A 14,908-nucleotide genomic window follows, 5' to 3' on the forward strand; every position below is an offset into this window, starting at 1 on the left:
CGCTTAGAGGCTTCTGGGCTGCCGCATGATGTGGTGGCCACGATTCAGAGTGCACGAGCGCCCTCTACCGTGGCATCTTACGCTGCTAAATGGGCAGCTTTCCAGAACTGGTGCGCAGAGCGGAATATTCAAGCGCTCTCCTGCCAGCTGGTGGATGTCCTATCGTTTCTGCAGATACTGATGGACAGGGGCCTCGCATTCAGCACTATTAAGACATATGCTGCAGCTATCTCATCCTGTCATCAGGGCTTTGGGGATAGATCTGTTTTCAGTCATCCCCTCACGAAACGTTTTCTAAAAGGCGTCAGAAGGAACAGACCTGTGTCCCGGCCGCTATTTCCCCAGTGGGACCTCACGGTGGTTCTGCACGGCTTATCTAAAGCCCCATTTGAGCCCTTGGACCAGGTCTCACTTAGGTTCCTGTCGCTTAAAACTGCATTGCTACTGGCTCTGGCATCAGTCAAGAGAGTGAGCGACCTGGCCGCCCTCTCAGTGGCTCCCGCATGCCTCAGGATCCGGGAGGATGGCGGGTCTGCTGTTTTATGCCCCAACCCAGCTGTAACTGCTCATGAAGGATATTTTGTTTTTTGTGGAATAAAACGCCATGCTCCAACTGATGTTCAACTGGTTCTTTATCTTCTTGTTACCAGCAAACACCGTGAAAAACTACGGTGAAATGAACAACAATAAATACAAATATTAATTTTAGAAACATAAACTTATAACTCAGATATTAATGCAATACAGATAAATATACAAACACACCGTGTGCGCCTCTCCACTTAATATTCACAAGCAATTTCAGTCCATGTCCACTTTTCTTTATCCGATGTGAGCTTCTTCTGGTCGCTTCTCCGTGCTTGTGTCAGTTAATCATTCGCTCCGCTCGCGCGCACCTTCCAGTGTCAAATTTCAATCCAGCCAGCAGGTGGCGTCAAATCAACAAAGAAATTAAATTAAATATTTCCACAGTTAAATCAAACAAATGACAATGAATAACCACATTTAACTGCGACAGCTACACTGCCACCAAAATTACAATGATTGAAATTCACTACACATTAAAGAACTTTAAATCTTGTAATTTTCAATAAAATAACTATCAACCATAAACCTTTGTTATGAAACACACAGAAATCAGTAACTTGATAAACTCAAATATCACATTTTAATGTTGTATCAAATTTTGTACTTTACTGTAGTTTAGGACTCACTTTTAACCAAAACCACTAGTTTTTGAACAGGTCTCTCCAGAAAAGATAGTTGTCTCAGACGTTCACCTTTGTTCCCTAAATCTCTTTGACCTACTTGGATCTTAACCTTTCTCACTAAACCATCTGAGTTCCTCTTCAAAAGCTTCCTTCTGTGCTAGCTGGAAGAGTACAGAAGCAGCCATTTGTCTTTCTTTCACACTGATGGCTCCTGATTTGTCTCTTTTTGCAAGACTTTTAATCCTTGCTACCACATTAAGTGCTGTGATCCAATCAGAGCATTTCATGAACCTCTCAAGAAACCTGTCTTGCTCAATAGCATCTGTTTTAAGAACTTTTACCTCTGGGTCACCAACAAGAAGTTCTGGAGATTGTTGGTTCGTGATAATTTCTCTTTCCCAAGGGAATTTAGGTCCAGTGAGCCAGTTTGAGTTTATTAGCTCTGCCACCTTGAGGCCTCTAGATGCGTGGTCAGCTGGATTTTGATCAGCTTTAATGTAAAACCATTGGTTTGGGTCTGTAGTGTCTCTTATTTTTTGAACTCGATTTGCAACAAACACATGAAAGCGACGAGCATCGTTTTTTATGTACCCAAGAGTCACTTGAGAATCTGTCCAGAAAAACTCCTCATCGATTTTCCGCTCAAGCTCTGCTCTAAGAAAGTTACTAACAAAAGCAGAAACTGCAGCTGCAGTGAGCTCGAGGCGCGGGATTGTGACTATTTTTATAGGTGCCACTCTGGCTTTACCCATAACTAGAGCACAATGCACTTGTTCATCTGTAACAAACCTAATGTATGAGCATTGTCCATAGCCACTGCTGCTAGCATCAGAAAAATGATGCAGCTCAACCCTTTTGATTTTGCCTAGGTTCTCAGGAAAGAGGCATCTAGGTATTTCGACCTTTCGAAGATTTTCCAAGTCACAGAGCCAAGCTTTCCACTTGGTTTCCAGTGCGGAAGGAACAGGTTCATCCCATCCAACTCCACTTTTGCACATTTCCTGGAGTACTTGTTTTCCTATCAAAGTGTAGGGTGAAAGAAATCCTAACGGGTCATACACACTTGCTACTGTTGCTAGAATTCCTCGGCGTGTGGCTGGCCTTTCTTTGAGGGCTCCACTGAATGTGAACACATCGGCTTCCACATTCCATTTTACTCCCAGCACACTTTTCATTGGAACTTCAGAGTAGTTCATGTTTACATCCGTAGTGTTGCCAGCTCGTTCACTTTCAGGAATAACACTCATGACCTCTTTGTTGTTGCACACAAATTTGTGCAAACGCAACTTCCCTTTAACACAGAGTTTGAGTGCTTCACAGACTAGCTGCTTGGCTTTCTTATCTGTTTCAACACTGAGAAGCCCATCATCCACATAAAAGTTTTTGTGAATGAAACTGGCTGCCAGTGGGTAGTCCTTTTCGTTTCTTCTGGCGAGATGTTTCATGCCAAATTTAGCACATCCAGGCGATGACGCTGCACCAAACACATGCACTCGCATGCGATATTCCTTTGGCTCAGTATTTGTATTTCCATCCTTCCACCACAAAAACCTTAAGAAATCTCGATCCTCTGGATTAACATGGAAGCGGTGAAACATTTTCTCCACATCGCACATTATTGCGATTCTGTTCTCTCGGAATCTGCACAATACTCCTGCCAGAGTATTGATCAAGTCTGGGCCTGTAAGTAAGTGGTCATTTAAAGAGGTGTCTTCATGTTTAGCAGAGCAGTCAAAAACAACTCTAATTTTTTCTGGCTTTCTGGGGTGATACACACCGTGGTGTGGAATGTACCATGTGTTACCATCCTGTGGTGTTTCTTCTGCTTCCTCTGCATCACCATCTTTAAACACATTATTCATGAACTTTATGTAATCTTCTTTGTACTTGGGGTTCTTGTCCATTTTCATTTTCAAATATTTCAGACGAACTGTTGCAAGCTGCTTGTTATTGGGAAGCTGTGGACGTTCTTTAAAAGGTAAAGGCATTTCTAAATGACCTTGCTCATTGTAGTGAATATTTTCATTTAGCATCTCTAAAAACTGAATGTCCTCTTGAGATATGTTCCCTTCTTTGGGGTTAGTGTCCAGAAAATCAGCTTCAAGTGCTTTAATCACAGATGCAGGTGTAATAGATGGCAATTCCTTTACTATTACACGATGGCAGGTCCCAGTTGCGCCCACTGAACCTGTCCATGGCTTAATGGGTCCCACAATGCTCCATCCCAAGTCTGTTTTAACTGCATAGGGATCATAATCCTCTCCTGGTATGACCTTCCTTGGTTTTAGAGCTCTTGTACAGTCATAACCAATGAGGAGAGCTACAGGACAGTCCAAGAGATCTGGCATTTCATTTGCAATGCTGAGTAGGTGGGGCCATTTTTTTGCAGTCTCTCGAGTTGGAATACTGTTTTTCTCAAGTGGAATGTATTCTCGAGTATATGTAGGTGGCAACTCAATATACTCTTGTGAGTGGTACCCTCTAACTCTCAGTCCTTCCACTCTTTGACTAGGCACAATAGAACACCTGTCAGTTATGGTTGTCAGCTTTAATTTAACGGGTCCTGTTCTTGCTTGTAATTTTTCACAAACATTTTGATCAATAAATGTATTGCTGCTTTGGGTGTCTAGCAAAGCATAAACCAATGTCTCTGGTCTATTTGTTGAAGAAGAAAGCCAAACTGGGACAATCATTGAAGTGCAATCACTGTTGTCCAATTTCACACTGCATGATACAGTGGCTGCATTTTCCTCTTTCGGTAACATCTCAGGCTTATCTGGTTGTGGATGATCTTCATGAAGAGGAGAAGGGTGCTTCCGCTTGCAAACATTACATGTTACTCTTTGTTGACAGTTCTTGGATATGTGACCAACACGAAGACAACCAAAGCACATATTGTTGTCGATAATGAACTGCTTCTTTTCTTCAAGAGACATTGCTGTAAACTTGTCACATTTGTAAATAAAGTGATTTTGCCTGCAGCAGATGCATTCAATTTGCCTTTTATTCTGAGTTGAGGAAAGGTTGGGTTTGGATTTTTTGTTGATCTGTGTTGCAGCTGTGGCCTTTTCATTTGTAGACACATTCGTTGTTGTCATCAGGACACTGGCTTTCTGACGTTTTTGTTCCTTTTCAGGTTTTTCAAATGTGTTCTTTAAGGCAAACAAAGAAGAAACTGGATTGCATGCTATTCGTGCTTCTTCTGCCACAAAGTCAGCAAACTCTGTGAAACCTGGATATTCCTTTCCTTCATCTAACAGTTTTGACACATGACGGTTCCAGCGGGTTGTTGCCCAATCAGGAAGTTTCAGTAATAATTTTTGATTCTCCTCACAATCATCCAACACTTTGAGGCCCTGAACATGGGGCATAGCATTCTTACAGGAAACAAGGAAATCACTAAACTCTCTCAGCTTTAGTGACTCTTTTGGTCCGATCTTTGGCCAACTGCTTAGCTTTCCCCGAAAAGCTCTTTGAACTACAAATGGGTGGCCATAACGGTTGTTCAGAGCATCCCAAGCTTGGTTGTAAGCTTCCTCATCACTGCGATAGAATGTCCCTTCTAAAACACCAAGAGCTTCTCCATTAATGTATTTCTTCAAGTAGAAAAGTTTATGGGCTGAATTTGTGCAACTAGTCTCAATAAGAGCCTTGAAGCAAGTGCTCCACTCAGTAAACTTCAGTGGGTCTCCTGTAAAGGTAAATGGCTCTGGTATTGGAAGTCTAGTCATTGCTAAAGACTCCTTTAAAGCTTGAACTAGAGATAACTCACTTTCTTTTGACGCTACTCTAGTATCACACTTGGGCACTGGAAGATATTTTGGGATCTTGTTGGTTATACCTTCAAAGTTAGGAGGTGCCGTACTCTGGATAGCTTGGGTGTATGGAGGACTGTTAAGAGGTTTGGGAAGCTGACTAAAAGACAAAGTACCTTTTACTTCACTGTTTCTTATTTCAGCATTCAATTTTGATTCCTCTTCAGCATACACATTGTATTCAGCCTCAATAACCTCAAGATCTCTTTGCTTTTCCAACAATTTTAATCTCTCTTGTTGAGCTAATATCTCCTTTCTTTGGGCAGAAATTTCCTTTTCCCTGCTTATTTCAGCTCGTTTAGATGCCAACCGTGCAGCTGCCTCTGCTTTCTTTGCAGATACCTGACTTCCTTGCTTACTATAACTGTTCTGGCTACTTTTTTCAGCCCTAGACACAGTTGAGCCATACATTGACTTAGCATCTTCTCTCTGAAGCAACTGAAGGAGTGAGTCTTTTACAGCAATTGCATCAAACTCCTTATCAACATCTGCATAGCGCCTTTTCAGAAGCAACATCATTTCAGTGGAAACTGAAGAACAGCTATCCATCTTTCTTCTGAAATCTTGAGATGGAGTAGTCAGTGTACGTAAAGCTACATAATCTTGCTGTAGGTCAGATTCACATTTTCCTACTGATTTGATCATTTCAGTTAACTCTGCTTTTGAACATTCCTTTTTAAGTTTGGACCTAGAGAGTTGAATCTCTGCTTTAAAGTTTACATATGTTGACATAAACTTTCTTTCTTTACTTGTTATCTCAGACTGTTTAAAGTCACGCATTTTTTCTGTTAGTTTTCTTTGACGCTCTGAGCGTCTCACTTCTGTCTCAGGTTGGGATGATGGCTGAGTCAAACCTATTTTATGTATTTCAAGGTCTGCATAAATTTCACCTAAGCGTATTTCAACTTCCTCTCTTTCTGCATCTTCAACTTCAGTTTCTAATTTCTTTTCTAAATGTAACTTTTCAAATTCTAAAGCTACAAGTACTTCCTCTAAAACACGAGTTTCTTGTACACCCTGCTCCATTGTGAACAATATTTTAAACCAACAGCTAAGAACAATGAAAGAAAACTTAACATGAGAACACTACTTCAAATTTCAAACTGTAAAATAGTAACAAACCTTTTTTCTTTTTAACAAACTTTCAATAATATCTGTAGCATACACCGTTAATGTCCGTTTTAAACAACTTTCAATATCTGTAGCATACACGTTAATGTCCGTTTTAAACAACTTTCAATATCTGTAGCATACACGTTAATGTCCGTTTTTTAAACAGCATTCAATGTCTGTAGCATACACCGTTAATGTCCGTTTTTTTTTAACTCATAGATACAGTCTGACCTGGTTTCGTATGATGTTGAAAGGCTCTGCAAAACTGCTCAATTCCCAAAACGTCGTATCGGCCCTCTTTATTTCATGTGGATTGGGCCGCAGACTGTGGACTGCCGTCTTCAAAGCATGGCATGCAGGGCTCTGGCTGCGTACTTCTTAACAGGACACGTTTTTCACTGTAACTGCTCATGAAGGATATTTTGTTTTTTGTGGAATAAAACGCCATGCTCCAACTGATGTTCAACTGGTTCTTTATCTTCTTGTTACCAGCAAACACCGTGAAAAACTACGGTGAAATGAACAACAATAAATACAAATATTAATTTTAGAAACATAAACTTATAACTCAGATATTAATGCAATACAGATAAATATACAAACACACCGTGTGCGCCTCTCCACTTAATATTCACAAGCAATTTCAGTCCATGTCCACTTTTCTTTATCCGATGTGAGCTTCTTCTGGTCGCTTCTCCGTGCTTGTGTCAGTTAATCATTCGCTCCGCTCGCGCGCACCTTCCAGTGTCAAATTTCAATCCAGCCAGCAGGTGGCGTCAAATCAACAAAGAAATTAAATTAAATATTTCCACAGTTAAATCAAACAAATGACAATGAATAACCACATTTAACTGCGACAGCTACACCAGCCTTTGTGCCCAAAAGCATTACTGCTTCCTTCAAATCCAGGGCAATTTCATTGGCTGGACTTTTTCCTCCTCCCCATAGTTCTGAGGAGGAGGCGGCTTCCCATCTTCTCTGCCCGGTGCGCGCGCTCGCACGATATGTGTCACGCACTTCGGGGATTCGCCGCTCACAGAGCCTGTTTGTGCACTACAGGGAGTCTTCCCTTGGGCAGGCGCTGTCGTCCCAGCGTCTTTCACACTGGCTATGTGACGCCATTTCACTCGCGTACACATCAGCAGGGCGGGTTCCTCCTGAGACACTCAGGGCTCACTCAGCCAGAGGGATTTCCTCTTCTATTGCGCTCCTCAGTGGTGTGTCAATGGAAGACATTTGTCAGGCTGCTTCATGGGCATCACCCTGTTCTTTTACTCGTTATTATTTACGAGATGTGTCTTCAGGTTCCGTCACTCGTTCAGTGCTTGGACCTCAGCAGGCTGAATGAACGCTTTATGGCATCTCATCAGCCCTGCTTGAATGGTTTTCATTCTTTTGTGGATGTTATTTTTTAGTGGGGGCTCCACTCTTATTTTTGGCTGCCTCAGCCTTCGAGCCTGGACTGAGGCTGAGTGTCCCTCACTAAAAAGAAGACGTGTTGGGGGTTCATTGGTTGAGCTAACCAGTGTGGCGTAAACCCATCCAGCTGCGCATTATTCCAATAGCAGCTCGCTTAAGGGCTAAGACTAGACAAAATAGAACGTTGGTTATGCATCGTAACCCCAGATTCTATGAGTCTAGTCGCAGCCCTTAATCCACTGGCCCCACTGGTTCTGTTAGGACTAAGAGCCATCGGAGGCGAACAGTGGAGTCGCTCCACTTATATCCCCCCAAGGGGGCCCACTATTAGTGGGCGTACATTTAAGCTCTTCGTGATTGGCTGATGCTGAGATCATCCTTCCAATAGCAGCTCGCTTAAGGGCTGCGACTAGACTCATAGAATCTGGGGTTACGATACGTAACCAACGTTTTGATGAAAATAAACTTTTTGTCTTTATTTAACAGCAGGAAATGCTCTTTTGTGGATTTGTACTGGTTAGAGCTGTTGCCTTGCAGCAAGAAGGTCCTGGGTTCGCTTCCCGGCCTGGGATCTTTCTGCATGGAGTTTGCATGTTCTCCCTGTGCATGCGTGGGTTCTCTCCGGGTACTTCGGCTTCCTCCCACAGTCCAAAAACATGACTGTTAGGTTAATTGGTTGTCCATATTGTCCTTAGGTGTGAGTGTGTGTGTGCTTGATTGTTTGTCCTGTGTGATTCTGTGTTGCCCTGCGATGTACTGGCTCTCTGTCCAGGGTGTGCCCCGCCTGATTGCCCATTGACCGCTGGAGATAGGCACCAGCCCCCCCTCCGCGACCCTGCGTGGACAAAGCGGGTTCAGAAAATGGATGGATGGATGGATGCATTTGTACTGTGTTCTTGTGTATAATCTGTTGTTTTGCTCTTTTCTTCCACAGTTTAGTAAAAGTTATTTGTCTACCTGACAAGTTTCAGCTAGTAGACCTAGCCATCCTCAGAGATTATATATATATATATATATATATATATATATATATATATATATATATATATATATATATATATATATATATATATATACACATATATATAAAGATGGATAAAAGAAGCACTAGAGATAAGGAGGCGTGTGCACAGGACCATGAACAGAGACGATGGAACATACACATTGGATCACTCATGGGACTGTGTCATCAGCAAGGAGGACACGGGCAGTAGAGGACAGTGTAGCGAACCCAGCCAGACAATGGTGAAGCGTACTGATGTTTCTCAAGGAATTTTTATTCATGTTCAGCTGGCATCCTTATTTTGAACATAAATCCACCTTTTCTTTCTTGAAACACCGTAAGAGCTAAATAAAACAGATAAATGAAATTATAATGAGCTCTTACAAAGATGACCTTTATGCCATATAACCATTCACAATATTATTGAATCTACATTAATAGTAGGTTGAGTGAGATCAAAAACGTGCACAAACATGTTGAAAGCTAAAACCAATATTAAAACTAAGTCCAAGCATTAGAACCACACAACGGCTAATATTAGCATGGGTGTTCACCTGGCTCTATGGTTGAGATGGTTGTTACCAATGTTCTGCATTTAACCACTTTAAACACAACAACATACATAGAAAATCACATCAATCCACATAAAACACATGCATCAAACAATACCTCGTTCCCAATTCCAGCTAGGCGCTTAATTGTCAAAAGGAAGGGTATAGAGGCCCAGTCCTGTCTGTTTGGCTGTCAGTTTCCAAGCAAAAGTCAGTTGGCCTTCTCTGCTCTCCCTTATTTCCTCTGCTGGTCCGTCAAAATAAAAGCATGCAGTACAAAACTATAAAATCAAATTAAAACCATGCAAGAACAACCACTTACTTACAGAGCCTTTCCACAGTTACTTACAGACAGCACCGTCCTCTGCTGCCCGCGGTTAAAAGGAAGTGACGCCACCATCACCAGCAATTTCTGAGGATGGCTAGAGCTACTAGCTGAAACTTGTCAGGTAAACAAATACCTTTTACTAAACTGTATAAGTCAAAGGGTTCAGATGAAGGCCATTGGACTGGATGAATCTAGGCAACAGTACAGATTTCTTTCAATGTGACCATAAATTTTGCAAGCACCCTCCATTTTGCGGTCTCTGTGATTGAAAGAAACTTCTGGTAAGTATGCCTTATGTGGTGAGGGCCACCTCAAGGCTATCACCCTGGCCCTGTCTGTATGAACAGCAACTCACAGTGAACAAAGAAGAGACAGAATGTTCGTTGGGACCGGGTGCTGACACCTGAACCTTCCTGCTAGAAGCAGACTTTGATATGCACGGAACGTGCGTCAGCCCGCTAATAACTGAAAACCACAGCGGAGGCGATGACATCTGGTTTTAAATGTTATCGACATGTTTTGCACCTGTAAAAGCATAAACTTGGCTTCACCTTGATCTAATTTCAGAATGTGATGGCACATCTGTGCCAAAAGCGAGAACAACTTCATGTCACTCTGCCTAAGAGTCGTGATGTAGTTACAACTTTTGAACTCATAACAGCACCAGCTGTGGTTACACCTATGAAGTGAACGGTTAATGATGCCAGTGTCTGATGGAGGTCCTCTCATGAGCCAAAAAAGCGTGGCGAATTTTGCTATGAAAGTGATCAACAAACGTGGCTCTCTCGTGCAACTGTCCTTCTGTAACTTGAAGGCAGAGAGCCTCGCAGAACCCCAGAGAATGCTCCTAGAACCCGAACCAACGAGTGTTGCAAACACGGGCCGCATCGAGATGGCTTAAAGGGCCAGTGCCTCGGAGGCGCAGCATTTATTCATATACATAGCCATATGTGTATAACCTAACCCTAATCCTAACCAGCGTTTGAGAGGTGCTGACCAACACCGGTAGAAGAGAAGCTCAGCGGCGCTCAAAGGCTCATTAAAGGATTTTAACCATCTAACTATAGGGGATGTAAAATACTAAAATTAGTCCAAACGTAATCAATTATTTTTCCTAATTGTAAAATAACTCAATTACTCTTAATTTTACACCCCTTTAATTGCTAATCTTAATTGCTTAACATTTCTCCCATAATAGCCTTCAGTTTATAATTTGACTTGTTTTCATCTTTTGAATTTTGAGCCTGTTTAACTGCTTGATTTTAAACACATTTTAATTTTACATTCTTTCAGTTTGATATTTGATTTATAATCTCATATTTAGATTGTATGCTTTAGTTTGAATTGCATTTAACTTTAGTTAAATAGACACATGCTAATGTTTTACTAGAAGTGGAATGATTTTACTTGTTTTACATTAACTAACCAAAAAAAAAAAAAAGACAAAATAACAAAACTCACAAAAAATACTTTATATGGATTTGCTGATTTTCTTCATCATTTTTGCCGTGGCCTTCTGGGTGATTTAGCTGTGTTGAAATTTCTTGATTTACTTAAAGGGTCGCTTTATTAGAACCCAAAAGACAAACATCGTCTCCTGCGAGTTATTTTACTCATCAAAACTACTTAGATAATTGTATAGCTGATTGCTCCTTTCTCATAAGGGGAGATTAAGCCTAGCTCAGGTTGAACCCTTTACTCCTAAGCCCAGAAGCCGGCTGGAATCAACAAGGCTTGTGCAGCATCTCTGGATCTGAATCTGCAAGCTCTGCTGCACATCAGAATTCTACGATACCCCTCGCCACCAATTCGGTGGGATCCAGAAAACAGGAGAGTGTGGAGAGACCTCACCTGGCCAGCACAATCCCTGGGTCCAAACCAGCAAGAGGTAAGCCATGAACTAGACCCACTTTGAATAGTCCAGTCTGGTTCCCTATGAAAGTAAGGCCTCTGCGAGCACGAGCCGGGTCCGTCCACTCAAAGGTCAGGGGCTGTACCGGTATGCTGGATCACAAGTAAGGTATTTAAGAGTTAAATGCGTTGATAGAGCCTTGATGTCGAGACAAATTTCAAAAGAGGAACTGATGAAATAAATATAACAAGACAAGTAGAACTCTCACTAGGAGACACTATTCTGCCTGTAGAAGTCAAGCCCAGTACTCGAACTTCTGAGGCTGTTAGACCGGGACCTGGCTGACGCGCTGTGTTAATCCGATTTTGACTAATTAAATTACTATTTGCTTAAAAAACAGCCTTAAGCGTGGAATTGTTATGCTAATGCTTCTTGTTTAATGTTGATTACATTCCAGGTGAAACAATGATAGGAGTAATTCGCTTACTTTCCCATTCAAACGTCTTCACACCACAGCGGTCAATAACCTGTTTGCCCTTCCGGAATAGTGTCTGACGCCAACAGTGACATCACTACCTTTATTCCAACCAGTAATAATGACACGCCCACATTTCAATTAAAACATCAAGACCAAAGAAAAGGAAACAACATATTTGGCTCCTACACTGCCTTAAAATTGGGCTGTTGTTAGTGCTCCTAAGGTGACGTGCACTCTATTGTCCAGTTACTTCACAAAAACCTGCTTTGGGTTTGTCAGCAATTCATATTTCCCTGCAACCTTGAGGGGTGGAACCCTAACCCTAATGTGTCTGGTAACACTTTACATATGGGTCCGTTTATTAATGCTACTTGTTGCATTATTAGGCATTGATAAACTAGTAAAGAATTAACAGCTGCTTAATAGTAATGTTAATATTAAGGAATGCATCACTAAGCAGACACCCCCCAGCCCTTTGTTTTAACTTTAAAGAGCAATCACTCAGATTCTATCTCCACTCCCATTTCCTGTTGAAAAATGCACCACAAGGAGGCATTGCCTGGCAGGCTGAGAGGGCGAAGCCGCTAACAAATACACACACACACAGACTCACAGGGGTATTGACATCATATTGTACCAGCTAACATCATAAGGCACCCCTTAGCCAATAGCGATGGCAGATTTAAATTCAAATGTAGTGCAGAGTTTATACCAGAAGAGGGCACAACAGTGTCCGTTTTATGCAGAATATTTACATTTTAAAGTTGTTCTCCGGAGTTTTCCCCTTTCAGAAATTAACTATGATTTGTCAGAAGTACGTAATCCGTATCAGTGATTATCTTATCGTGTACTGTAATAAAATGTAAGCGACACGTCTTTTTTTTTGCTAAGCACCCCCCATCCGCAGAGCTCCGTGCAATAGGAAACTGAGCGCCGACCAGAACTAACATATAGCGTTAGACTACCACTTACTTGCTTCAAATTTAAGGAATACCTCAGCTGATGCAGAGTTGATGAACAGACAAGAAAGTCTCTAAAATATAAATATATGAGAACACAACATGACATGAGAATAATACTCGTAAAACAGCGTGTTTTAGCTGTTTGTCGGCTACAGAAGCACATTTATAAACATAAACGTGAAGTCGCCATCTTAAAAAAACAAAGCAACAGAATTTATGTGTGAAATGCTTGACAGCCACTAGATGGTGCCATCGGATACGAGAAATACTCCGGAAAGAAGCTTCAACTAAGATGCACTAAAGTGCCAAATTATTGACTACACATGTCTATAGCACGATTACACACTCATTTATATAGCTCATCAGAAAAAACTGTTGATTTGGGGGTGACTTGCTCTTTAATAAAGGAACCCTTATTAAGTGTTACCTAATATTTTTGAACAGCACACTTAAATTAGACTTGTTTATATAGTTTTAAGTTTCGTTTAGGATAATTCTAAATGACAGGTTTAACCTAGAAACTGTACATTGGTCAGTTTACTCATAGGGCTAAACTTACCCCACTCTCCCCCATTTAATTAATTTTATTTGAAGGACAAACTAGACTTTAAATTTTAAATCATTTCTTTAACTGCAGCAGCGCTTGTTGCCTTGACGTGCGGTTTAGTTCTCGTCCTCAGTAGAGCAGACTTTCTGCTGTACTAGCTATGAACCTGTCAAGTACACAAGAACGTACTAGCCTCCTTGTGTACTTAGAAATGGTGTATTGAGAAATGGCAACTGTTGGGTATAGAACCGTTTGTTGTCTTGGCAACGTGTGTGTGTTCTGAAAGTTCTGACCTGTTGTTGGTGGCACTGAGCTGCTCTGATGAGCAAGTCACCCCCTGCCAGATTCTTACTCAACTCCCACTTCCTGTTTGAAAAATGCAACAAATGTTGCCTAGCAGACCGAGAGGGTGGAGACGCTAACAAATACACACACACTCATGACATTGTGACATCATAATGTACCATCTAACATCATAGTGTACCTCTTAGCCAATAGCGATGGCAGATTTAAAGAGCAAGTCACCCCTAAATCAACTTTTTTGCTGATAAACTATGTAAACAAGTGTCTAATTGTGCTGCAGACACGTGTAGTCCATGATTTGGCACTTCAGTGCATCTTAGTTAAAATTTAAATATTCTGCCTAAAACTGGCAGTGTTGCGCCGTCGTCAGGTAAAAACTCTGCACTGTAATTGAATTTAAATCTGCCACCTCTATAGGCTAAGAGGTATGCTATGATGTAAACTGGTACATTATGATGTCATAATGCCATTGTGAGCCTGTGTGTGCATGTGTTTGTTAGCGACTCCGCCCTCTCGGTCTGCCTGGCAACAGCATTTGTTGCATTTTTCAAACATGAAGCGAGAGTGAAGTAAGTTTCTAGTAGGGGGTGACTTGCTCTTTAAATTCAAATGCAGTGCAGAGTTTTTACCTGACGACGGTGCAACACTGACAGTTTTAGGCAGAATATTTAAATTTTAACTAAGATGCACTGAACTGCCAAATTATTGACTACACGTGTCTGCAGCATGATCAGACACTCATTTATAAAGTTCATCAGCAAAAAAAAATGTTGATTTGGAGTGACTTGCTCTTTAAATCGAAAACTTTCATCTCTCACCATGAAAACACCACACGCTACTTATGCTAGCATGCCAAGTTGTCATAGTTATGTAGGTGTGTTATGTTTAGAACTATGGCAGAAAAGGGACCAACTACAGGTCCCAAATCACAGATATGAAGGTTTCACTGACAGCATCTGTTGCCTCTGGTGTTGTGTCCTTTTCTGTGACCATCAGAGTCTGGAGGGAGCCTGAAGAAAGCGTTTCATTTTCTTTTAATGTAGCTAACTGGAGCGCCGTTTAACATCTAATCATGATCGTCTTCTGATTACTGGATCTGGATGGTGGGGGCTGCCACTTCCACAGCTTACTTTCATCTGCGAGTTTACAGTCGATGTTAGGTATTTTTAATTGTTCATTATTGTTGTGAAGTCTTTTCCTTTGTCTATGTGAAGAGTTCATTCACCTTTGCTGCTTAAATGTGGTTAGGAAAAACCCTGACCTAGTTATTTGTTTTCACGTTTGGGTGTTTTAGGAAACTCCTTTCTGCTTTAGGCATTTTGATCC

The 14,908-nt window shown here is 41.4% G+C and overlaps 1 protein-coding gene across 3 annotated transcripts; it reads right to left on the reverse strand.

Annotated features, from left to right (window-relative positions):
* Positions 1-614: 614 nt before the first annotated feature.
* On the reverse strand, positions 615-10,805 carry LOC107395402 (uncharacterized). 3 transcript variants are annotated; one of them, XR_001574160.3, is made up of 2 exons: positions 766-8,522; positions 615-666 (listed from the first exon to the last, which is right to left on the reverse strand). XR_001574160.3 is itself a non-coding variant. In XM_070543795.1 (2 exons), the coding sequence occupies exon 2, from the start codon at positions 6,050-6,052 to the stop codon at positions 1,316-1,318; it is 4,737 nt and encodes a 1,578-aa protein (XP_070399896.1). In that variant the 5' UTR covers positions 6,053-8,393; positions 8,720-10,805; the 3' UTR covers positions 615-1,315. The 3 variants fall into 3 exon arrangements, 2 of the variants coding, with proteins under 2 accessions (XP_070399896.1, XP_015830265.3); XM_070543795.1 differs by adding an exon at positions 8,720-10,805 and having other exon boundaries at positions 615-8,393; XM_015974779.3 differs by having other exon boundaries at positions 615-6,647; positions 6,747-8,522.
* Between the last annotated feature and the right edge of the window lie 4,103 nt (positions 10,806-14,908).

This window comes from Nothobranchius furzeri, chromosome 13 (assembly GCF_043380555.1).
Source record: "Nothobranchius furzeri strain GRZ-AD chromosome 13, NfurGRZ-RIMD1, whole genome shotgun sequence".
NCBI classification, from domain to species: Eukaryota; Metazoa; Chordata; class Actinopteri; order Cyprinodontiformes; family Nothobranchiidae; genus Nothobranchius; species Nothobranchius furzeri.